General features: G+C 38.4%; 1 protein-coding gene across 1 annotated transcript in view; it reads right to left on the reverse strand.

Moving 5' to 3' along the window:
- The window catches only part of RSF1 (remodeling and spacing factor 1), a 153,127-nt gene that overhangs the window by 89,316 nt on the left and 36,917 nt on the right, over positions 1–26,894 (reverse strand). The window contains exon 2 of the mRNA XM_055416058.2: positions 9,770–9,861. Within this exon, the coding sequence (XP_055272033.1) occupies positions 9,770–9,861 (92 nt within the window). The remainder of the gene's footprint in view (positions 1–9,769; positions 9,862–26,894) is intronic.

Consider the following 26,894-nt stretch of genomic DNA (forward strand, 5'->3'; position numbering starts at 1 on the left):
CAAACTCCCAGCACAGTCAAAATAAAAAATATTTTAATTTTAAAAAAAAGTTAATGGAGTTTACAGTTATTTAAATAAGACAGTTGCAACATTAGCATATCAAAAAAGGATAAGGGAAAATATACATTTATATATGAGTGTGCATGTGTGTATAAACTTTACAGGGTAGCAAAAGTCTTAAAAATCAGGGGAAAAAAAGGACAGTAAATATACATATGAAGTTAGTAAATCCCTATAAATATCTAAGTAGAAACATTATTTTTTAATACTAAAGAACGAAGTATGTTCTCCTACATAATGGAATGAAATTAGAAATCGAAAACAGGAAAACACTGGGGAAATTCAGAAATGTGGAAACAACATACTACTAAATAACCAATAGGTCAAAAAAGAAATCAGAAAGGAAAAGAGAAAATAATTAGAAATGAATGAAAGTGAAAACAATGTGCCAATTTATAGGATGAAGCTAAGCAGGGATTAGATGGAACAGCTGAAAATAAATATATTGGAAAAAAAGGAATACCTCAAACTGATAACCTAAATTTAAGAAAAAAACAACACAAAGCAAGTGGAAGGAAGAAAATAATCAAACAGAAAAACAGAGAAATTCAATTAAACCAAAAATAGGTTCTCAAAAAGATAAAATTTTTTACAAGGCTCTAACTAGGCTGACCAGGAAAAAAGAGAACATTAAAACAGTAAAAAGAGGAAAGAAACGAGGAACACTATCACAGACTTTGCAAAAGTAAGAAGAATTATTAAGTGAATGCTATGAACAACTGTATGTCAATAAAACAGATCATCCCCTGGAGAAGGGAATGGCTACCCATTCCAGTATTCTGGCCTGGAGAATTCCACGGACAGAAGAGCCTGGTAGGCTACAGTCCCTGGGGTCACAGTTGGACACAAATGAGCAACTTCACTTCACTTCAAAACAGTTAATCTAATAATATGGACAATTTCCTGGAAAGGCATAAATACTGAACTTGACACAAGAAGAAATACAAATCTGAATAAACCAGTAACAATTAAAGCGACTGGTTTAACAAGCAAACAAAAAAATTTTCAACAAAGAAAAGCCCAAGCCCACATGGCTTCACTGCTAAATTCTACGGAGAAGGCAATGGCAACCCACTCCAGTACTCTTGCCTTGAAAATCCCATGGACTGAGGAGCCTGGTAGGCTGCAGTCCATGGGGTGGTGAAGAGTCGGACACAACTGAGAGACTTCACTTTCACTTTTCACTTTCATGCATTGGAGAAGGAAATGGCAACCCACTCCAGTGTTCTTGCCTGGAGAATCCCAGGAACGGGGGAGCCTGGTGAGCTGCCGTCTATGGGGTCGCACAGAGTCGGACACGACTGAAGCGACTTAGCAGCAGCAGCAGCGGCTAAATTCTAATACCTCACAAACATCCATTAAAAAAATAAAAGCAGAGGAAACATTTCTCAATTCAACATTAGACCAGCATTGTCCAGATTTTAAAACCAGAAAAAGATACCTCAAGAAAAAGAAAATCAATATCCCTTATGAACACAGGCACAAAAATCTTCAAAAATAAACAAACCAAACCTAGCAACATATAAAAAAGATTGCGGACCATGACCAAGTGGGATTGACTGCAGGACTGCAAGGTTTCAACATATGAAAACTAATCAATGCAACACACTACAGATCAATAAAGGACAAAATTCATGTGGTTATCTCAATAGATGCAGAAAAAAACACTTGACAAAATCCAACAGCTTTCATGACAGAAATACTCAACAAACCAGGGGGATAAAGAGGATTTCCTCAATCTGATAAAGGACATCAATGAAAAACCCTCAAATAACATACATACATAATAAAAGCTGAAAGACCAAAAACTTTCCCCCTAGGATCAGGAACATGACAAAGATGTCTGCTCTCACCATTTCCATCCAACAGTGTATTAGAAGTTCCAGGAAAGCAATTACACAAGAAAAATAAATAAAGGGCATCCAGAAGAGGAAGTAAATGTTTGCAGACGACATAATCATGTATATAGAAAATCTTAAGAATTCACTACAGAAAAAGCTATTTGAGCTAATAAATGACTTTGGCAAAGTTGCAACATACAAGATCAACTTACAATCATTAGTTGTATTTCCACAACACTAGAAACGAACGCTATGAAAATGAAATTAAGAAAATTCCATTTACAATACCATCAAAAATGGCAAAATGCTAAGGAATAAAGTCTAAGACCAGAGTTCGAAAACTGCAAAAAATTTTTTCAAATTTTATTGATTTTTAGACCACGCCACACAGCACATGGGATCCTAGTTCCCTAACAGTGGACCTATGCCCCTGCACTGGAAGTGCAGAGTGGCCAAGGAAGTACCCACAAAATATTGTTGAAAGAAATTAAGGACTTACATATTTTGAAAGACATCTCATTTTCATGGATCAGAGAACTTACTATTATTAAGAAACCAATACTCCCCAAATTTATCTACAGATTATATACAACCCCTATACAAATTCTAATTGGCATTTTCACAGATGTTGATAAGCTGATCCTCAAACTCATAAGGAAATGAAAGTGATGCCAAAGAGCCAAAACAATTTTGCAAAAGATAAACAATTTAAATACTTGCCACAATGGTACAATAACCAAGACAATATGAGTGTGCTGTGGGCTTAGTCACTGAGTCACGTCCAACTCTTTGTGACCCCATGGACTGTAGCCCACCAGGCTCCTCTGTCCATGGGGATTCTCCAGGCAAGAATACTGGAGTGGGTTGCCATGCCCTCCTCCTGGGGATCTTCCCAACTCAGGGATCGAAGCCAGGTTTCCCACAATGCAGGCGGGTTCTTTACTGTCTGAGCCACCACAGTAACCAAGACTATAAGGTAGGGTAGTCGCCCAGTCGTGTCCAACTCTTTGCGACCCCATGGACTGTAGCCTACCTGGCTCCTCTGTCCATGGGATTTTCCAGGCAATAGTACTGGAGTGGATTGCCATTTCCTTCGGTACTAGCATGAATAACATGAAAGTCAACAGAATGAAGACTTCAGAAATAAACTCACATTTATGGTCAACTGACTTTCTACAAGGATGTCAAGGCAATCCAGTGAGGGAAAAAATAATGTTTTTGACAAATCATAACAGAACAAACAGATATCTATGTGCGAAAGTATATAGCTGAACTCCTATCTAAGAGTATATTCAAAAATTAAATGGGTTAGATCTAAATTTAAGAGCTAAAAGTATAAAAGCCCTCAAAATATAGGATTAGATTTTCACGACCCTGTGTTGGGCAATGACTTATATATGACACTGAAGCACTAGACACAAAAGAAAAATATTGGAGTTAATCTAAATTAAAACTGCCGTGCATCTAAAGACATTACATAGAAACTGAAAAGATAACACATGTAATTGGAGAAGATATTTGCAAACCATATATCTGTTAAGTGTCCAGTATGCAGTATATAATTAAAAAACTCAAAAACAAAGACAGTCAATTAAAAGATGGACAAGGATATGAACATACATTTTCCCAAAGAAGACACACAAGCACATGAGAAAAAGGCTTAACATCATTTAGACTTTAAGGGAAATGCAAACCAAAACCACAATGAGGTAACACTTCATCTCCACTGGGATAAATAAAATCAATCATTCGATAATGAGTATTGGTAAGGAGGGATGTGGAAAAGTCGGAGCCCTTATAGGTTCCTAGGGGAAATGTAAATCATTGGAGCTGTTTTGAGAAAAGTCTGGTAGTTTCTCAAAATCAGTTCAGTTCAGTTCAGTTCAGTCGCTCAGTCATGTCTGACTCTCCGCGACCCCATGAATCACAGCATGCCAGGCCTCCCTGGCCATCACCAACTCCCAGAGTTCACTCAAACTCACGTCCACAGAGTCAGTGATGCCATCCAGCCATCTCATTCTCTGTTGTCACCTTCTCCTCCCGCCCCCAACCTTTCGTAGCATTAGAGTCTTTTCCAGTGAGTCTACTCGTCGCATGAGGTGGCCAAAGTATTGCAGTTTCAGCTTTAGCTTCAGTCCTTCCAATGAACACCCAGGATTGATCTCCTTTAGAATGGACTGGTTGGATCTCCTTGCAGTTCAAGGGACTCTCAAGAGTCTTCTCCAACACCACAGTTCAAAAGCATCAATTCTTCGGCAATCAGCTTTCTTCACAGTCCAACTCTCACATCCATACATGACCACGGGAAAAACCATAGCCTTGACTAGACGGACCTTTGTTGGCAAAGTAATGTCTCTGCTTTTTAATACATTATCAAGGTTGGTCATAACTTTCCTTCCAAGGAGTAAGCGTCTTTTAATTTCATGCCTGCAATCAGCATCTGCAGTGATTTTGGAGCCCCAAAAAATAAAGTCTGACACTGTTTCCACTGTTTTTCCATCTATTTCCCATGAAGTGATGGGACCAGATGCCATGATCTTTGTTTTCTGAATGTTGAGCTTCAAGCCAACCTTTTCACTCTCCTCTTTCACTTTCATCAAGAGGCTTTTGAGTTCCTCTTCACTTTCTGCCATAAGGCTGGTGTCATCTGCATATCTGAGGTTATTGATATTTCTCCTGGCAATCTTGATTCCAGCTTGTGCTTCTTCCAGCCCAGTGTTCCTCATGATGTACTCTGCATATAAGTTAAATAAGCAAGGTGACAATATACAGCCTTGACGTACTCCTTTTCCCATTTGGAACCAGTCTGTTGTTCCATGTCCAGTTCTGACTGTTGCTTCCTGACCTGCATACAGGTTTCTCAAGAGGCAGGTCAGGTGGTCTGGGATTCCCATCTCTTTCAGAATGTCCCACAGTTGATTGTGATCCACACAGTCAGAGGCTTTGGCATAGTCAATGAAGCAGAAATAGATGTTTTTCTGGAACTCTCTTGCTTTCTCCATGATCCAGCGGATGTTGGCAATTTGATCTCTGGTGCCTCTGCCTTTTCTAAAACCTGCTTGAACATCTGTGAGTTCACGGTTCACATATTGCTGAAGCCTGGCTTGGAGAATTTTGAGCATGACTTTACTAGCGTGTGAGATGAGTGCAATTGTGCGGTAGTTTGAGCATTCTTTGGCATTGCCTTTCTTTGGGATTGGAATGAAGACTGACCTTTTCCAGTCCTGTGGCCACTGCTGAGTTTTCCAAATTTGCTGCATATTGAGTGCAGCACTGTCACAGCATCATCTTTCAGGATTTGAAGTAGCTCAACTGGCATTCCATCACCTCCACTAGCTTTGTTCGTAGGGATGCTTTCTAAGGCCCACTTGACTTCACATTCCAGGATGTCAGGCTCTAGGTGAGTGATCACACGATTGTGATTATCTTGGTCGTGACGATCTTTTTTGTACAGTTCTTCTGTGTATTCTTGCCACCTCTTCTTAATATCTTCTGCTTCTGTTAGGTCCATACCATTTCTGTCCTTTATCGAGCCCATCTTTGCATGAAATGTTTTCATTATAGGGGACTGGAATGCAAAAGTAGGAAGTCAAGAAACACCTGGAGTAACAGGCAAATTTGGCCTTGGAGCACGGAATGAAGCAGGGCAAAGGCTAATAGAGTTTTGCCAAGAGAATGCACTGGTCATAGCAAACACCCTCTTCCAACAGCACAAGAGAAGACTCTACAGATGGACATCATCAGATGGTCAACACCGAAATCAGATTGATTATATTCTTTGCAACCAAAGATGGAGAAGCTGTATACAGTTAGCAAAAACAAGACCAGGAGCTGACTGTGGCTCAGATCATGAACTCCTTATTGCCAAATTCAGACTTAAATTGATGAAAGTAGGGAAAACCACGAGACCATTCAGATATGACCTAAAACAAATCCCTTATGATTATACAGTGGAAGTGAGAAATAGATTTAAGGGACTAGATCTGATAGATAGAGTGCCTGATGAACTCTGGACGGAGGTTCGTGACACCGTACAGGAGACAGGGACCAAGACCATCCCCATGGAAAAGAAATGCAAAAAAGTGAAATGGCTGTCTGAGGAGGCCTTACAAATAGCTGTGAAAAGAAGAGAAGCGAAAAGCAAAGGAGAAAAGGAAAGATATAAGCATCTGAATGCAGAGTTCCAAAGAATAGCAAGGAGAGATAACAAAGCCTTCCTCAGTGATCAATGCAAAGAAATAGAGGAAAACAACAGAATAGGAAAAACAAGAGATCTCTTCAAGAAATTAGAGTTTCTCAAAATATGACCTACCAATTTTACCCTTAGGTCAGTTCAGTTCAGTTTCAGTTCAGTCGCTCAGTCGTGTCCGACTCTTTGCAACCCCATTATATAAATACTCAAAAAACTGACCACACCTACCAAAACACTGTTCACAAATATTCATAGCAGTACTATTTATAATAGCCGAAAGAGAGACAAGTCAAATATCATAAACCCATAAATGGATAAAATGTAGTATTATCCACATAACAGACTATTAATCAAGCTAAAAAAGGAACAAAGTTCTGATATATGCTACAACATAGATGAGCCTTAAAAACATTATGCTAAGTGAAGGAAGCCAAACAAAAGGCTACAAATTGTAATTCTATTTATATGAAACCTCCAGAATAGGCAAATCCATAAAGTCAGAAAAGAGATCAGTGGTTGCTAAGGAGTAGGGAAGGAGGAAGTAACTGCAGATGGGTATGAGGGTTTCTTTATGGGGCAATGAAGAGGTTCTGTTTTGGATAATGGTGATGGTTGTACAACCTTATGAATATACTAAAAAACACTGAACTGTATACTTTCAAAGGGCAAATTTTATGTTATGTGAATATATTTCAACTAAAAAACACTCAGTTAGAATCTGTGGTTATAACCATAAAACATAAGGGTTTTAAAATCATCTTGTTCTAATTTTCACATTTTATAAAGAAACTAAGATACAACGGGGGCAAAAGCAGATCATCCATGGATCCAAAGTTTGTTAACAGCAGAGCTGAGATTAGGATACAAGATATTTCTACTTCAGTTCTTAGAATGTGTAAAAAACAACCAAATCTACTTTAACAGACAGGTTTAGATACAATTACACTGCTTTAAAATGTCTTGTTAAAAATGACTATCCTGAAAGGGAACCCTCTTACACTGCTGGTGGGAATGCAAACTAGTACAGCCACTATGGAGAACAGTGTGGAGATTCCTTAAAAAACTGGAAATAGAACTGCCATACGACCCAGCAATCCTACTACTGGGCACACAGACAAAGGAAACCAAAAGTGAAAGAGGCACGTGTACCCCAATGTTCATTGCAGCACTGTTTACAATAGCCAGGACATGGAAGCAACCTAGATGTCCATCTGCAGACAAATGGATAAGAAAGCTGTGGTACATATACACAATGGAGTATTACTCAGCAATTAAAAAGAACGCATTTGAGTCAGTTCTAATGAGGTGGATGAAATTAGAGCCTATAATACAGAGTGAAGTAAGTCAGAAAGAAAAACACCAATACAGTATATTAATGCATATATATGGAATTTAGAAAGATGGTAACGACAACCCTATATGCGAGACAGCAAGAGAGACACAGATATAAAGAATAGACTTTTGGACTCTGTAGGAGAAGGCCAGAGTGGGATGATTAGAGAGAATAGCACTGAAACACATATATTACCATATGTGAAATAGATTACCAGTCCAAGTTCAATGCATGAAACAGGGCACTGAAAGCCAGTGCAGTGAAACAACCCAAAGGGATGGGATGGGGAGAGTGGTGGGAGAGGGGTTCTGGACTGGGGGGGACACATGTACACCCATGGCTGATTCGTGTCAATGTATGGCAAAAACCACCACAATATTATAATTAGCCTCCAACTATAATAAACAAATTAATTTTTAAAATTAAAAAACAAAAAATGACTATCCTGGGCTTCTTTGGTGGCTCAGTGGTAAAGAATTCACCTGCCAATGCAGGAGACACAGGTTCAATCCCTGGTCCAGGAAGATCCCACATACCATGGAGCAACTAAGTTCATGAGCCGCATCCATGAGCCTGTGCTCCAGAGCCCAGAAACTGCAACTACTGAGCCCACGTGCCCCAACTACTGAAGCCGGTAGGTCCCAGAACCTGTGCTCAGCAACAAGAGAAGCCACTGCAATGAGAGAGTACGCCCCACTTTTTATTACTAGAGAAAAGCCTGAGCAGCAACGAAGACCTGTGAAGTCAAAGTGAAAGTTGCTCAGTCGTGTCCAATTATTTGCGACACCGTGGACTATACAGTCCGTGGAATTCTCCAGGCCAGAATACTGGAGTGGGTGGCCTTTCCCTTCTCCAGGGGATCTTCCCAACCCAGGGATAGAATTCAGATCTCCTGCACTGCAGGCAGATTCTTTACCAGCTGAGCCACAAGGGAAGCCCAACAAAGACCTAGCATAGACAATAAATAAAATAACTAAAAAGATTACTGTACTGAAATTCCAGTACCTCTTTTTAAGGTCCAGATCGAGATTCTTAATCCTTAATGAATATTTCGTTAAAGGTAATACAGCAACTTCACTGGTACCTCCCTTCAACCACTGGCATTTTTTAAGACTTTAAATAGTTAAAAATCTGCTCCTTTATTATTCACAGTTTAATATAGTTCAGAGATTTAATTAAACATTAGTTAGCCAAGGCTTTTAGAAAATCCCACAGCATCAAATTTTTGAAATGCTAAGCCAACTTTTCAGTGTTTCAAACTTGTACAAAAAATATTGATTCATCTCAGAGCGGGCATTTCAAAAGTTAAGACACTCCTACCACTCACTGAGAGTTGAGGGTCTAGTCTTCCTCTCCCTAAATCTGGGACTGCGTCAACCAACAAAGTACAGTGAAAGTGACCTCAGATTCCCAAACCAGAGTGTCACTGAGGTGATTAAAATGATTGTTTTATGTCACTTAATTTGGAGTGATGTCCAAATTAAGTGACATAAAACAATATGCAGCAAAGATAACTGGAACAGCAAGTGTGATTTTTTATAACAAGAAAAAGCAACTCTTGTTTCTTGATGGTTTTTCTTTTCATAGCACTCGACAATCATATATATACACTATCCCTGCAAAAGCAGATATGACAACACATGTACGCAAAGACAAATTTTGTCAAGACAAGAAAATTCCAGTTTTTCAATCACCTAAAAATATAATCTTAATATTCTAATATGTTAAGAGTTCAAATACCACCCCCCCACACACACACAAAATTGTGTGGATGTCAAAGTTTGGATGCAATTCCAGACAATTTTTCCTGAATGGCCTTGCCATTAACAGGGTTTATCCCAAAGCAACTGTTTTCTGATTACCCAGACTGTTCTCATTTACAATAGGTTTGGTCTAATGATAACTTAGAAGTCTTTCATACTGACCCAAGAGTTTTTGAGTCAGTATTACCTTTTAAGTAAAAGACATTTTAACTTTTGGTAAAAGACAAATTTTGGCTCTGTCTACACATACTATGTGAGCTCAAAAAAAATGACAACTTTATTGGGCCCTGTCTGTACCTTAATTAAGTTGATTAGGATGATTTTAAGGATCAACTGAGAGAAAACATGAAGAGTCCTGAGCACAGTGTTTGGCACAAAAGATACGGAACACCTCTAAAATCTTTAGGACTCTAGACCAGTGCACAGTTGCTGCAAAAGTTATAGTAATCATATGGATTTCTGGTTCATATTTTGCAACTTTTAGGAGAACGTTTTAAAAGTCAGAGCACATTATGAAACATAACATCAATTTATGCTAGATAGAATAATATTTCAGAGAAGTTGATTTATAAACATTTACCTTGATCAAGTATTTTTCCCATCTGTCTGCTGTAACAGATTTGCCAATCTTCCTCATCAACTTCAAATGGAGTTCCACCAATTCTTTAGGTACTTAAAAGGAAGAAAAAATACTATTAGTCAGCAAAATAAAACATTTCTAATGAGATTACTGAAAAAAAGAACTTTCTCGAAAGATGACTACTTTTTCAAAATAGATGTTGATCTAGTTATCTTTTAGACCTCTGAATCAGAAAAGACTAAACTAGGATAAGAAACTAAAAACCACTTTCTTAAAGATGAGAAAGAATATTCACGTTTTCTTTCAAAACATCAATAACTGAGAGTGAACTCTAGAATTCCCTGCTGGTCCAGTGGCTAAGGCACCACATTTCCACTGCAGCTTGATCCCTGGTTGGGGAACTAAGATCCCACATGCTGCACACTGCCAAAGAAATAGGGAAAAAAAAGGAGGGGGGTGAACTCTAAATGTAGACATTTGGGCGATAACGTATCAACGTAGGGATCATTCATTTTACCAAATGTACCACGATACTGTGGAATGTGGACAGTGAGAGAGGTTGTATTAACATATTCCTAGGGGAAGAGCGTATATATGAATTCTCTATACTTTGTGCTGAATTTCTTTGGGTGAATCTAAAACTGCTCTAAAAAATAAAGTCTATTAAAAAAATCAAGTAAAAGCAATTAACCATACAATTAAAATTTCTACTGTATGTTTCTCATATTTGGTTTCTTGACTGAGACTGCAAACCAAGTCATGGATTCACAGAATTAGAAAAGGATCAATGAATATAAATTCCAATTGATAGCTATGTCAGAAATAGAGCCTAATGGTTTTCAAACTATTGCAGAAAACCACCCTTCTGAACTATTCCTTACCTAATGTGCTAAACTCCTCTAGAGCATCCCTATAAATCTTTGCTTGACAAGCTTTAGGGACAGAACATTTACTTATCCTTAGAAAATTCTAATTATTAGAAAGTTACCCTTATACAAAGTAAAACCTCTGCCTATCTACACCTTCCTCCCCCTGGTTCTTGCTCTTATTCTCTAGTTTCAAAGAAAATATTTTCAACTCCTCTTTTAATGGAACCTTCAAATATTTGAAGATAGCTATATCTTCCCTAAAGTTTTCTCTTTCAACTATGTAAACAACCAGAGTTCCTCCAAATATCCTCTGGGCATGAGCCTGATTATGTGGTATAAATGTATTAATTAGGCTTGAGGGAAACAAAAGACACACACATTTAGCATTTCCCAAATACTGCTAGTAATCTAGGAGAAATTACATTTATTCTATCTAAAAAGTTTCCATAATCAAATATATCTTGGATATAGTCTATAGCATTCTCTAATATATATATATATATACAAGGGCTCTGAAGTACAGGTTGGAAGAGATGGGAATACCAGACCACCTGACCTGCCTCTTAAGAAACCTGTATGCAGGTCAGGAAGTAACAGTTAGAACTGGACATGGAACAACAAACAGACTGGTTCCAAATAGGAAAAGGAGTACATCAAGGTTGTATATTGTCACCCTGCTTATTTAACTTCTATGCAGAGTACATCATGAGGAACACTGGACTGGAAGAAGCACAAGCTGGAATCAAGATTGCCGGGAGAAATATCAATAACCTCAGATATGCAGATGACACCACCCTTATGGCAGAAAGTGAAGAGGAACTCAAAGGCCTTTTGATGAAAGTGAAAGAGGAGAGTGAAAAAGTTGGCTTGAAGCTCAACATTCAGAAAACGAAGATGATGGCATCTGGTCCCACCACTTCATGGGAAATAGAGGGGGAAACAGTGGAAACAGTGTCAGACTTTATTTATGGGGGCTCCAGAATCACTTCGGATGCTGATTGCAGCCATGAAATTAAAAGACGCTTACTCCTTGGAAGGAAAGTTATGACCAGCCTAGATAGCATATTAAAAAGCAGAGACATTACTTTGCCAACCAAGATCCGTCTAGACAAGGCTATGGTTTTTCCCGTGGTCATGTATGGATGTGAGAGTTGGACTGTGAAGAAAGCTGATCGCTGAAGAATTAATGCTTTTGAACTGTGGTGCTGGAGAAGACTCTTGAGAGTCCCTTGGACTGCAAGGAGATCCAACCAGTCCATTCTAAAAGAGATCAATCCTGGGTGTTCATTGGAAGGACCGATGCTAAAGCTGAAACTCCAATACTTTGGCCACCTCATGCGACAAGTTGACTCACTGGAAAAGACTCTGATGCTAGGAGGGATTGGAGGTAGGAGGAGACGGGGACGGCAGAGAATGAGATGGCTGGATGGCATCACCGACTCGATGGACATGAGTTTGAGTGAACTCCGGGAGTTGGTGATGGACAGGGAGGCCTGGCGTGCTGTGGTTCATGGGGTCGCAAAGAGTCGGACACGACTAAGCGACCGAACTGAACTGACTGAAAGTCACTTCTTACTTGAAATGACCCTGAAGTATAAAAACATTTCCCCATTCAACAAATGTCTGTGAGTCCACCTATATTAGTAAGCAAGAAATAGTAGCTACCTTTAATAAACCTACTTAAGGGAATCTTCTCCGAGGGGTAAACAGTGGGTGAGCTGGAGGTAAGGAAGAAGCACAGGAGGGACGATTAGAGACAAGTAAACTGACAATTAAACTAAGTCAAGACCAGAATGTATGGGATTGAGGGTACAGTGGAGAAAAGGGGGAAAGGACATTGCTTACCAAAGTAACAAGACATAAAAGGCTGAAAAACAAAGTGAGCATGGAACTGGAAGCACCCAGGTAAGGGGCATGATCATGGAGAACTTTATAAGGCCAGGTTACAAAGTTTACATTTTATTCAAAAGATACAAGAGAATGCTCTGTAATTTAGAAAGCTATCAAAAACTGAACTGCAGGAAAACAGATTACTTTTATTTATTTGTTTTAGGAGGTCGTATGCAGGGTAGAGACTAGATATAAATTCAGGAAAATATCAATCCAGAAAGACGGCAGAAACCTGAACTAAGGCAGAAGTGATGCCAAGAGAAGTAGGGGAGATTTGAGATATATTTAGGAAAGAAATAACAAAACTTAGGGATTGACTGCACAAAGTAAAACAGTACAGAAAAACTGAGGCACTGACTTAGGTAACTGAGTACATGCCAATGACAACAGATCAGGAAGAAAAAGACCTGGGCTCAATTCTCAGCTCCAGTACTTAAGATAAGGAGACTATGACCCTGGCCAAGTTCTTTGTTCTTTAAACAATGACTCTCAAATTCCTCATCTGTAACAAAGGGTTGAACTGGCCATCTTAAAGTTTTAAAAACACAAAACATCATATAAAGCTAAAATACCTTTATTTTCATTTCTTTATGATATTCGGGGATCCAAGGTCAGTTTCAATTTCTCCTTTTTCCTTTTACCCAAACACAGCAGTACCTTTCTACATCTCAAACCTGCTCCCTATTTCCCCGATTTCTCCAGGATATTGCACCTTCTCACTTCAGAAAAACAGGTATGGATACTCTCCTGTATCTAAACCAATCTACAGAAAAAAAGAAAAAGTACTGCTTTCATGCCAGTTCTCAGTTCATAAATATCTCTGATGGACCCTAATAAACTCATTCAGATTTCTCACCGAGGCCTCAGAGTCCCAAAATTTAGTTTCAACCTAACTCTCCAATCCTTCTCTCTTACTTCTGCACTGAAATCCTTGATTCAAATCATTCTGGCCTGTTTAGTATCCACTCAGTACACAACTCATCTTGACTTTATTCAAGCACTATAGTTTACTGTTTTCTTCCACTTGCATCATATTTATCTTTTAATGTCTGGTCAATAAAAGTCCCCAAAGCCTCTGTGATACCTTTACAATGATTCTGGCAACATTTTTGTCCTTGGAAAGCCTATGGTATTCATATTATCATCACTCATTTATCAGTTGAATAAAAGCTCTGCACTCGTTTTCTATGCATATCTTCCACATCACAGACAAATGAAATCACAAAAAATATTAATACAATTGGTTTCTAAAAATTTTTTTAAATTTTTAAAGAAGTCAAAATAAATTTTATTTATTTTTAAAAATCCAAAAGGACAAAAATAAATATATAACTAAATATGATTTCATCTCACTTTGCAAATATATTCATTCTTGATATAGGCATACAGAAGTAGATTATATATTACTTGCCTTCCTTATTAAAGCACTGGCTCTTTCACAGCATTATCTGATAGAAATACAAAATGAGTCACACAATTTCAGAATTTGCAGTAGTTCATTCATAAAAGTAAAAATAGGTCAAAATTAATTTTAGTATTTTATGTTAACTTATAAAATTTAACACTATAAACTCGCTATTTCAACATACTATTGTCATTTAAAATTTCAGATGTTTACATTTTTACTTGACATTTTACCTACTTCTTTTTAAATTGAGGTATAACTGACATATGACATAATATTACTTTCAGGTGTACAACATAATGATTTAATATTTGTTTCACTGCAAAATGATCAGCACGGTAAGTCTAGTTAACACTCAACACCATACACAGTTACAGTTTTTTTCTTGTGAGAACTTTAAAACAAATTTTATTTATTTATTGGCTGAGCTGGGTCTTCACTGCTGCATGTGGACTTTCTCTAGTTGCAGTGCATGGGGTTCTCAGGTCAGTGGCTTCTCTTGTTACAGAGCACCAGCTCCAGAGCTTAAGGGCTTCAGTAGTTGTGGTACATGGGCTTAGCTGCCTCGTGACATATGGAAACTTCTCAGATCAGGGGTCAAACCTGTGTCCTCTGCATTGGCAGGCGGATTCTTAACTACTGGATCACCACGGAAGCCCTTATGAGAACTTTCAAGATCTACTTGCTTCAGTTCAGTTCAGTTCAGTCTCTCAGTCCTGTCCGAATCTATGCGACTGCAGGGACTGCAGCACGCCAGGCCTCCCTGTCCATCACCAACTCCCGGAGCTTACTCAGACTCATATCCATTGAGTCGGTGATGCCATGCAAACATGTCATCCTTTGTTGTCCCCTTCTCCTCCTGCCTTTAATCTTTCCCAGCATCAGGGTCTTTTCAAATGAGTCAGTTCTTCGCATCAGGTGGCCAAAGTACTGGAGCTTCAACTTCAGCATCAGTCCTTCCAAAGAATATTCAGGACTGGTCTCCTTTAGGATGGACTGGTTGGATCTCGTTGCAGTCCAAGGGATTCTCAAGAGTCTTCTCCAACACCACAGTTCAAAAGCATCAATTCTTCGGAGCTCAGTTTTCTTTATAGTCCAACTCTCACATCCATACATGACTACCAGCAAAACATAACTTTGACTAGATGGACCTTTGTTGGCAAAGTAACGTCTCTGCTTTTTAATATGCTATCTAGGCTGGTCATAACTTTCTTTCCAAGGAGTAAGCGTCTTTTAATTTCATGGCTGCAATCAGCATCTGAAGTGATTTTGGAGCCCCCAAAAATAAAGTCTGACACTGTTTCCACTGTTTCCCCATCTATTTCCCATGAAGTGGTGGGACCAGATGCCATGATCTTGGCATAGTCAATATAGAAAATATAGATATTTTTCTGGAACTCTCGTGCTTTTTTGACAATACAACAGATGTTGGCAATTTGATCTATGGTTCCACTGCCTTTTCTAAATCTAGCTTGGACATCTGGAAGTTCATGTTTCACGTACTTTTGAAGACTGGGATGGAGAATTTTGAGCATCACTTTGCTAGCGGGTGAGATGACTGCAATTGTGCAGTAGTCTGAGGATTCTTTGGCATTGCCTTTCTTTGGGATTAGAATAAAACTGACCTTTTCCAGTCCTGTAGCCACTGCTGAGTTTTCCAAATTAGCTGGCATATTGAATGCAGCACTTTCACAGCATCATCTTTTAGGATCTGAAATAGCTCAACTGGAATTCCATCACCTCCACTAGCTTTGTTCGTAAGGATGCTTCCTAAGGCCCACTTGACTTCACATTCCAGGATGTCTGGCTCTAGGTGAGTAATCACACCATCATGGTTATCTGGGTCATGAAGATCTTTTTTGTACAGTTCTTCTGTGTATTCTTGCCACCTCTTCTTAATATCTTCTGCTTCTGTTAGGTCCATACCATTTCTGTCCTTTAATGTCCCCATCTTTGCATGAAAAGATGCAAAGATGGGCATAATTTTGTTATCTCTAATTTTCTTGAAGAGATCTCTAATCTTTCCCATTCTATTGTTTTCCTCTATTTCTCTGCATTGATCGCTGAGGAAGGCTTTGTTATCTCTCCTTGCTATTCTTTGGAAGTCTGCATTCAGATGCTTATATCTTTCCTTTTCTCCTTTGCCTTTAGCTTCTCTTCTTTTCTCAGCTATTTGTAAGGCTTCCTCAGACAACCACTTTGCCTTTTTGCATTTCTTTTTCTTGGGGATGGTCTTGATCACTGCCTCTTGTACAACGTCACGAACCTCTGTCCACAATTCTTCAAGAACTCTATCAGATCTAATCCCTTAAATCTATTTGTCACTTCCACTGTATAATCGTAAGGGATTTGATTTAGGTCATACCTGAATGGTCTAGTGGTTTTCCCTACTTCCTTCAATTTAAGTCTGAATTTGGCAATTAGGAGTTCATGATCTGAGCCACAGTCAGCTACTGGTCTTGTTTTGGTTGACTGTATAGTTTCTCCATCTTTGGCTGTGAAGAATATAATCAACCTGATTTCAGTATTGACCATCTGGTGATGTCCATGTGTAGAGTCTTCTCTTGTGTTGTTGGAAGAGGGTGTTTGCTATGACCAAGTCGTTCTCTTGGCAAAACTCTGTTAGCCTTTGACCTCCTTCATTCTATACTCCAAGGCCAAATTTGACTGTTACTCCAGGTATTTCTTGACTTCATACTTTTGCATTCCACTCTCCTATAATGAAAAGGACATCTTTTTGAGGGTGTTAATTCTAGAAGGTCTTGTAGGTCTTCATAGAACCCTTCAACTTCAGGTTCTTCAGCATTATTGGTCGGCCATAGACTTGGATTACTGTGATATTGAATGGTTTGCTTGAAAACAAATAGAGATCATTCTGTTGTTTTTGAGATTGCACCCAAGTACTGCATTTCAGACTCTTTTGTTGACTATGATGGCTACTCCATTTCTTCTAAAGGAATCTTGCCCACAGTAGTAGAAAAGGGTCATGTGAATTAAATGCTGCCATTCTGGTCCATTTTAGTTCATTGATTCCTAAAATGTCGATGTTCACTCTTGCCATCTCCTGTTTGACCACTTCTGGTTTACCTTGATTCATGGGCCTAATTCCAGGTTCCAATGCAATATTGCTCTTTACAGCATTGGACTTTACTTCTGTCACCAGTCACATCCACAACCGGGTGTTGTTTTTGCCTTGGCTCCATCTCTTCATTCTTTCTGCAGTTATTTCTCCACTGATCTCTAGTAGCATATTGGGCACCTACCAACCTGGGAAGTTCTCCTTTCAGTGTCCTATCTTTTTGCCTTTTCATACTTTCATGGGGTTCTCCAGGCAAGAATACTGAAGTGGTTTGCCATTCTCTTCTCTAGCAGACCACTTTTTGTCAGAACTCTCCACCATGATCTTTCCGTCTTGGGTGGCCCTACACAGCACAGCTCACAGTTTCATTAAGTTAGACAAGTCTGTGGTCCATGTGATCAGATTGGTTGGTTTTCTGTGATTGTGGTTTCTACTTGCTTAGCAACTTTCAAATATGCAGTACAGCATTATTAACTGTAGTCACTATGCTGTATATTACTTTCCCATAACATCCTTACTTTGTAACTGTTAAGTTTGTAACTTTTGACTGTCTTCTTCACTGTACACTTTTGGGGGATACTCAGTACTCAAACAGAGAAGGCAATAGCACCCCACTCCAGTACTCTTGCCTGGAAAATCGCATGGATGGAGGAGCCTGGTAGGCTGCAGTCCATGAGGTCGCTAAGAGTCAGACACGACTGAGCGACTTCACTTTCACTTTTCACTTTCATGCACTGGAGAAGGAAACGGCAAACCACTCCAGTGTTCTTGCCTGGAGAATCCCAGGGACGGGGGAACCTGGTAGGAGGCCCTCTATGGGGTCACACAGAGTCAGACATGACTGAAGTGACTTAGCAGCAGCAGCAGTACTCAAAACATTATCTTTTTATCCTTACAGCACATCTCAATTCACACCAGCCACATTTCAAGTGCTCAGGAGCCACATACAACTAGTGCTACTGCACTGGCTCACACAGAGCAAGCATATTTAAAACTAACATTTATAAACAGTAATTTATAATATATAAAATTTACAATTATAAACCCCCATAATTTACTAACAATCTACTTATTTTTTTGGTGGTGATAGGGCCGACATATAACATTATATTTAGTTTCAGGTATGTAACATAAAGATTTGATATTAAAAATTACTGCAAAATTATCATTACAATAAGTCTATCTAATATCCCATTTACTTATACTTTTTGTTGCAAACATAACTTATAGGCTAATAACCTTATGGACACCTGTAGCTCTCAATATTTTGTCTGTTGATAAGAAACAGACAAGAATTTCAACAGAAAAATTAATCAGTATAATAGTTAAATTGAAAATATTACAATTCCTGTACTTCACATTCTCTTAAACAGTGCTGTCAATATCTGCACTTTCCAAAACAGTAGTCATTAGCTGCATGTGTCTATTTAGTACCTGATATGTGGCTAATAAAACTAAGGAACTTAACTTTTAATTTTAGTGATTTTTTAATTAATTTAAATAGCCACATGAGACAAGTGACTAGAGTTTGGTACAGCCATAAATTATCAATCATATTTTTTTAAACATATGATCATTCTCTTAACACACACTCTGACAATCTGTAAATTTACTTATTTATCGTCTGGAACATTTCTTAATAATTTAATTTTGGGAACATTAGGAATTATTAATTTCTAAGAATTATCTATTAATCAGATTCAAGTCATTCTAAAAATTACATATTTTGTCCCAATTGAACTAATTCTCCACCTTTTCACATGGACCCATTTCTTTCACAAGGCCTCAGGAAGGTGAAAGATTCTGAAGCAAAAGAAAAGGTCAGGCGATGCGTGAATTCATGGAGGGTCTGACAAAATGATGCAGGTATGGAAGCAGTGCTAAGTGGCAGAATCCCAGAACATATTACTGATCCACTCCCCAAAGACATTCTACAGCTGACATTTTTCTAAGCACCTTTCAGCACCAAGCCTTACGAATGCTGCTGCTTCTGTATTTCTAGTTTTATTATTTACAATTCTGCTTTTTTAATGGTAGAAATTTACAGCTGCTTTTAATAACTAAATGACATAATTCTTCTCATTTCTCAATGTCTTTTACTTAAACATTCTCTATGCTTATAAACAGAGACACACTTGGAATCACAAAACAGTTGATTTTATGTAGGCCACTGATAAAAGGACATTGATTTCAAATACAGGGATTTAAGTATAAATTTACAAAAAGCTTTTACTTAATGACAGTTTCTATAAACTCTGTTGGGGGAGCACAGTTTTAGACATAATGACACTGGTCCCACAGTTCACTTGATCCTCGAAATAATTATTATGTTTTTATATACCTATCTTCAAAAGTTCATTTAATCAATTGTCCTAAAGTTTTCTGAAGATTAAAAAAAAAAACTAATGACGCAAGACTCTGAACTGTAACTCAGGTCACTATCTGAAAAGCTATAGTGTAGAGATGCAAGATGCCAGATGCCAGGTAACATAAATCACTAAACAATTACCATAATGGGAAAAAAAAATCCAAGAATAGTTGTTACATTGGCAGACAAACCAAGGGGTATCTAACGCTCCATTTACGTTGTGAGTTTCTTTGAGAATTATACCGTTGATTCGGTATCTGTAGAGACACACACCAAACATGGCTCAGATTATTCTAGAATCAACACTGTGAAAACATCTCTGCTACAAAGTAGTCAGTCAGTCAGTTCAGTCCCTCAGTTGTGTCTCTTTGTAACCCCATGGACTGCAGCACGCCAGGCGTCCCTGTCCATCACCAACTCCTGGAGCTTACTCAAACTCAAGTCCATTGAGTCGGTGATGACAAAGTAGTCAGTGTACCTACTAATACAAACATCAGCATGGCTGGAGGTCTGATAACCAGCATTCAGCATTTCTTCCTAAAGAAGGTAAATGTTCATGGGAAGAAAGGCCTCTAGGTAAGATGAAGTGAGCCACCCTCACATCAAGCCATCTTTAAAGGGTTACTCTTTCCTTATACATACTTAACAAACAGCATCCTTGCAGAGGGAGTCTAAGGTACTTAAGCCAATGGCTTCCAATAACATATGCCTCCAACTCTCTCATCAGATAATACTATTTCCCTTTTCTCTGTTCTCTTTAATCAATTAAATAATCACGGGAGGAAGGAAGGGATAGGTAGGGAAGAAAGGTGAGAAAGACTCAAAACAAATTTTAAAAGAAACAGTGATATCAAAGTATTTAAGAAGGAGGAGGGATTTTCCCCTCAATATTTTTTCTTCCAATAATTTTAAATCTAGTAAAAATTTGAAAGACTAATACACCCTTCACCTAAATGCACTAACTGCCAACATTTTAGGTAAACATTTTTACATAGGATAAAACAATCAGTGAAAAGCTGTCTAATTAAGAAAATACCATAAAGAAGCAGCCAATTAAGCCAAGGAAGGGAAGAACGTGCCAGGCACATGGTAATGCCTGCAGAGAAGTTCTGTGGCAACTAAAACCATTCAGTGAGGGAGGAAAGAGTAAACGGTGAACGATGTCACTGAAGAAGCAAGCAAAGGTCATTATCTCAGAAAGCCTTGGGAGCCATATAGAGTTTTGATTTTGAGTGTAATGAGACATCAAGGGAGGGATTTAGGAAAGCTTCCTCATCTAAGTTTTCTGGCTTTTTAAATATTTATTTGGCTCCACCAGGTCTTAGCTGCGGCAAGTGGGATCTAGCTTCCTGACCAAGGATTGATCCTGGGCCACCTGCATTGGGAGTCTTAGGCATGAACCACCAGGCAACTTCCCTGATACAAGTTTTTAAAAGATTCTTCTGTGTCTGGGATCTGCTTCATAATAACCTAGGCAACAGAGGACAGAGTTATAGATGACACAAAATTACAAAATTTCACTGAACCTTGGTGATGAGCATGTGAAACTTCATTATACAACCTTTTAATTTTTTATAAATTTTATATTTAAAAAGATACAGGGGCTATGGAGATTACTTTGATTGTTCTGAGGAATGAAATGGAGCTGGGTGGTGAGGGGAAGGGGGATATTACTAATTAGGAAGCTAGTGCCATACTCCAGGCAAGAGATAATGATGGCAGGACTACCTTGGTGGTCCAATGGTTAAGACTCCATGCTCCCAATGCAGGGGACCTGGGTTTGACCCCTGGTCAGGGAACTAAATACCACAGGCCACAAGTAAGATCAAAGATCCTGTGTGCTGCAACTGGCAGACAAACAAACAAAAAAGATAATGATGGCATGGGCTAAGGTGCTGGTAGAAAAGATGCAGACAAGTACCAACAAGGAAAACTGCAAAATCTAGAAAATTTCAAAATTTCTAACAAGCACCCTCACCAATCTTAATCTGAGAAAGTGACTATTTAATTTATCTGTCTTTTAGGTAATTCCTATTGATTTGTTCATTTTTAAAAGCAGAAACCATAACTTTTTGTTTGATTGGTCATGATTTAGAAAGGCAACATATACATATAGACTTTAATAATAAAGTCAAATAAATTTATGTGTACCACCATGTCTTATTTCTCATATTCTTCAACATTTCAAATGTTCAGAAGAAAGAGTTGTTTAGTTGTGTCCGACTCTTTGCGACCCCATGGACTGCACCGCACCAGGCTCCTCTGTTCATGTGATTCTTCACAGGAATACTGGAGTAGGTTGCCATTCTCTTCTCCAGAGCATCTTCCCAACCCAGGGATAGAATCCAGGTCTCCCACATTGTGGGCAGATTCTTTCCTGTCTGAGCCACCAGGGAAGTTCACACTGTACTTAAAAGCCTGCACTTAATACACAACTAAGTACTCTTTAAAACTGTGTTACATGTAAAAGCACTAGAAAGAGTCAAGAGGTGCAAAGCTCAATTTTTTCATCCACAAACAGAGTTGTACCAGGTGAACTAAAGACTTCCAGCTCTAACATTCAATGTCCAAATCTAAGTATTGAGGTAGGTATTTATTTGCCTTAGAATAACACAGCAATAATCATAGGATTTAGCATTTTTGAACTGAATACACTCTCTGATAAACTAGAAAACTTAGCAACTAAGATGTGATGGTAACTGCCCAAGATCAAAGAGAGCAGAAGGAAGATCCCAGACCTCTGGCCTTCCAATCCAAGCCTCACTGCAACATTTCTTAAAGTATCAAACAGATGAAGGAATGGTTCAGAAGACCTAAGTTATGAATCAAGCACCTTTTTGCACAGCTCAGTATCTGGGTTCTTATCTTGGGTTGCTCTTGCCTATGCACTCTGAGGCATCACACATTTCTAAAATGCAATCCAACTAAAAGGTTGCTGTGACAACAGAAAAACTATTACTAGGCCTCCCTATCCATTCTTCTGTTTTTCACCAAAACCATGAACTTCCAGATGTTCAAGCTGCTTTTAGAAAATGCAGAGGAACCAGAGATCAAACTGCCAACATCCGGTGGATCATTGAAAAAGCAAGAGAGTTCCAGAAAAACATCTATTTCTGCTTTATTGACTATGCCAAAGCCTTTGACTGTGTGGATCACAATAAACTGTGGAAAATTCTAAAAGAGATGGGAATACCAGACCACCTGACCTGCTTCTTGAGAAACCTGTATGTAGGGCAGGAAGCAACAGTTAGACATGGACATGGAACAACAGACTGGTTCCAAATAGGAAAGGAGTACGTCAAGGCTGTATATTGTCACCCTGCTTATTTAACTTCTATGCAGAGTACATCATGAGGAACGCTGGGCTGGAGGAAGCACAAGCTGGAATCAAGATTGCCGGGAGAAATATCAATAACCTCAGATATGCAGATGATACCACCCTCATGGTAGAAAGTAAAGAACTAAAGAGCCTCTTGATGAAAGTGAAAGAGGAGAGTGAAAAGGTTGACTTAAAGCTCAACATTCAGAAAACTAAAATTATTGCATCCAGTCCCATCACTTTATGGCAAATAGATGGGGAAACAGTGGAAACAGTGGCTGACTTTATTTTGGGGGGCTCCCAAATCACTGCAAATGGTGATTGCAGCCATGAAATTAAAAGATGCTTACTCCTTGGAAGGAAAGCTATGGCCAACCTAGACAGCATATTAAAAAGCAGAGACATTACTTTGCCAACAAAGGTCCGTCTAGTCAAGGCTATAGTTTTTCCAATAGTCATGTACGGATGTGACAGTAGGACTGTAAATAAAGCTAAGCACAGAAGAATTGATGCTTTTGAACTGTGGTGTTGGAGAAGACTCTTGAGAATCCCTTGGACTGCAACGAGATCCAACCAGTCCATCCTAAAGGAGATCACTCCTGGGTGTTCACTGGAAGAACTCATGTTGAAGCTGAAACTCCAATACTTCGGCCACCTGCTGTGAAGAGCTGACTCATTAGAAAAGACCCTGATGCTGGGAGGGATTGAGGGCAGGAGGAGAAGGGGACGACAGGGGATAAGATGGTTGGATGGCATCACTGACTCAATGGACATGAGTTTGGGTAGACTCTGGGGAGTTGGTGATGGACAGGGAGGCCTGGTGTGCTGCAGTTAATGGGGTCACAAAGAGTTGGACACTGAGCGACTGAACTGAACTGAGATGTAATTTATATACCATACAGTTCATCCTTTTAAAGTACACAAAAATCAATGGGTCTTGGGGTGTTATACGATCGATGTTTAAAACAAACAACATAAAATTATTATCTTAACCATTTTAAGTGTACATTTCAGTGCCATTAATTATATTCACAATGTTGTGCACCCAAGACTGCTGTTGGTACTTTCCTATCCATTTTTACAGTTAAAACTTTTGAGGACTTCCATGGTGGTGCAGTGGATAGGAATCCACCTGCCAATGCAAGGGACATGAGTTCAATCCCTGGTCAGGGAAGATTTCACATGCCACAGAACATACTAAGCCCATATGCCACAACTACTGAGCCCCAGTGCCTCAACTACTGAAGCCAGCTCTCACCAGCGCCAGTTAACCATAACTACTGAGCCTACACGCTGCAACTACTGAACCCCACACACTAGAGCCTGTGCTCCACAGCAAAAGAAGCCACAGAAATCAGAAGCCCATGTATTGCAATGAAGAGTAACCCCAGCTCACTGTAACTACAGAAAGCCTGAGAAAAGCAAGGAGGACACAGGGCTGCCAAAAACAAATGAATGAGAATTTATTTAAAACAAACAAAAACTGTTGAAACAATCACTTCACTTCCAAATTGCTTTCTGGAGAATTTACAATTATAAAAAGCAAAGTTCACTACAGTTTATATTCTCAATGGGAGCAATACTGCAACCACGGGGGCAAAAACTGGTCCTGCAGGAGGGTAAAAAATCTTACATAATGGTTTATAGTTCTCCACAACTTAACCCTATGAGACAAAATCTTACTCCTAAGAGTTTAATTTCTCTTGCTAGGGAGAAATAAATGTTAAACTTTCTCTTTAGAAATGTAATCATGGGTAAAAAGGTTGAGAAACACTGTGCTTTAGAATTCAAAAGCAAGCATTATTACTCAAAATGAAAAACACCACCTTCAGACAATGCTCAACCTGCAAAATAGGTAGTATCCACTGAAACCAAAGCCAAGTTGTAAATTGCTTTGCTAACCCACAAGACCTGATTTCATCTATAATATTAAACAAAATAATGGGGAAAATTACATTATAGTTTTAATATTTATTATAAATAAAGCAAAAAATCAAGCACACTAGCTAAAAAATTGCTTTAATTTATCCCAAATTTTGATAATTCAGAGAGACTAAGAACTAGCATAAACAGGAAAAGAAGAGAAAGAAAACAAAGGCAAACTTTGATGTCATATAGTATTTATTTAACTAAATAAATACCTAATTAGTGATTTCCTAACACCAGACCTCTACAGAGTACCAAATTTCTATCCACATCATGTATGTTTCATAGAATTTAAAAACTTAAAAGCACACTAAAAGATGCCTTTATGATTCAATACCATGGTTTTAGGTGTTAGGAAATCACTTTGATGTTTCTTTTAAAGACAGTTCTGCAGATATGAACTTAAAAGAATTCTATTCCTTTATGAAATTTATGTTATCTTCATTCCTTCCTAACAAGTGTCAATTTATACTTTTCTTCAATCAACATTCATTCAACAAGCTGAGGTAACTATATAAGTATCATACTATGTCATCTTACAGGTTCTATGTCATCTTACAGGTTCATAAATCTTGGCAGAAAGTATAACAAAATGAATTCACTGTAACTTCTACAATTATTTTAATAAATGAGATATATATGAAAACACTTTATAAGCCATAAAGCAATATACAAACCAAAGTTACTGTTATTCACCACCAGATGGTGATCATGTCTTATGTAAAGCAAATGCTGACACCTTATTTGGGGGCCAGCCAGCTGACTACTAAAAATTATTTATAACTAAACCAGGTTGTCTAAATAAAATGCTGGTAATTTAAGTATGTTCCATTGAAACATCAGCAAAACAGAACCCATAAAAAACAGGTTCTGCCTAAAGACACTGATCTGTTCTAAAGGCACTGATCTGTTCTTATTAACATTTGACAGTTGCAATTAAAGGAAAAAGACAACAAGGTATGTTTTCTGACAGTCTTACATGGGTTATTTAACCATTCAGACAACCCTGATTCACCACAATGTGTTATTTTAAAGCAAATTCCAGGTATGATTTCATCCACAAATATTTCACTGTATATCTCTAAGGGATAAGGACTATTTAAAAGTAAGAATAATAACCTTACCACTTAAAAACTGGAAATTCTGTGACATTAAAGAATTAATAGTTTTTTTTTTATCTTTAAAAAAAATCTTCAATTAACCAAGAAATAAAATTGTATTTTATTGTTACCTCTGTAGCAGATGATGGCAGCACCTCACCTTGAACCCCTCACCACTTACATGATTCCAGTATAGGCCAACAACCTGCAAGCTTGTGCAAGTCTTCACATGAGGGTTTCTCTCTGACTACATGGCAGGTAGGTTAAGTGTTCTTGAGAGCATCCCTAAACCAGTAACTGGCAGAAGCTCCTTAACTCCTCTGCTGGGATCAATCTGAGATATGATCTACATTGTCTTTTACCTCAACAGAAAAATTTAGTCCCAGTTGCCGACAAAGTAACTTACTTAAAAACACATTCCATATTGGCATTTTTTCCCCTTTCCCAGGATCACTCCACTAACCTCCCCACTGATGTTTCCTGGCATGAATTTCCAAATAAACTATACGCACTCACATTTTTGTCTGCTGCCAGGGAAATCCAACATAAGACAACCTCTTAATTTTGAATGAAAGCTATCGACATCCTAAAAAATGTAAACATAAAAATTTATATAAATATGTTCAAAGAGTTTAGAAACAACCCAAAAGACATACAAATATCTCAGTTTAAAGAATCGTCCCTTCCTACAGCTTCAGGATAGCTGAGATATTAAATTATGTTTTTGAAAGTGTTCCACTAAGAATGTTGAGCTATCTTGAAAAACATCCTCTCCACTCTTACTCTTCACTGCTGGTGGAGAATTATCATTATCTTAGTATTTAGTTCTTATGTGCACAAAATCTAACCTAACTGAATGAAAGTACAACTGTTGACTTAATTTCTACACTTTAAAAAGAAAAAAAAAAAAGTTCCTAGAGTGAATGCTTTCCTAAGAGTGGGTCCTTTATAGCTACAGTTACAGTTCAGACACTTAGTGGTGTCTGACTCTTTGCCATCCCACGGACTGCAACACGCAGGCTTTTCTGTCCATCACCAACTCCTAGAGCTAGATCAACCTCATGTCCATTGAGTTGGTGATGCCATCCAATCATGTCATCCTCTGTCATCCCCTTTTCCTCCTGCCTTCAATCTTGCCCAGGAACAGGGTCTTTTCCAGTGAGTCAGTT

Source organism: Moschus berezovskii, chromosome 25, assembly GCF_049115385.1.
Source record: "Moschus berezovskii isolate FMDL1 chromosome 25, NW_MosBer_1.0, whole genome shotgun sequence".
NCBI lineage: Eukaryota > Metazoa > Chordata > Mammalia > Artiodactyla > Moschidae > Moschus > Moschus berezovskii.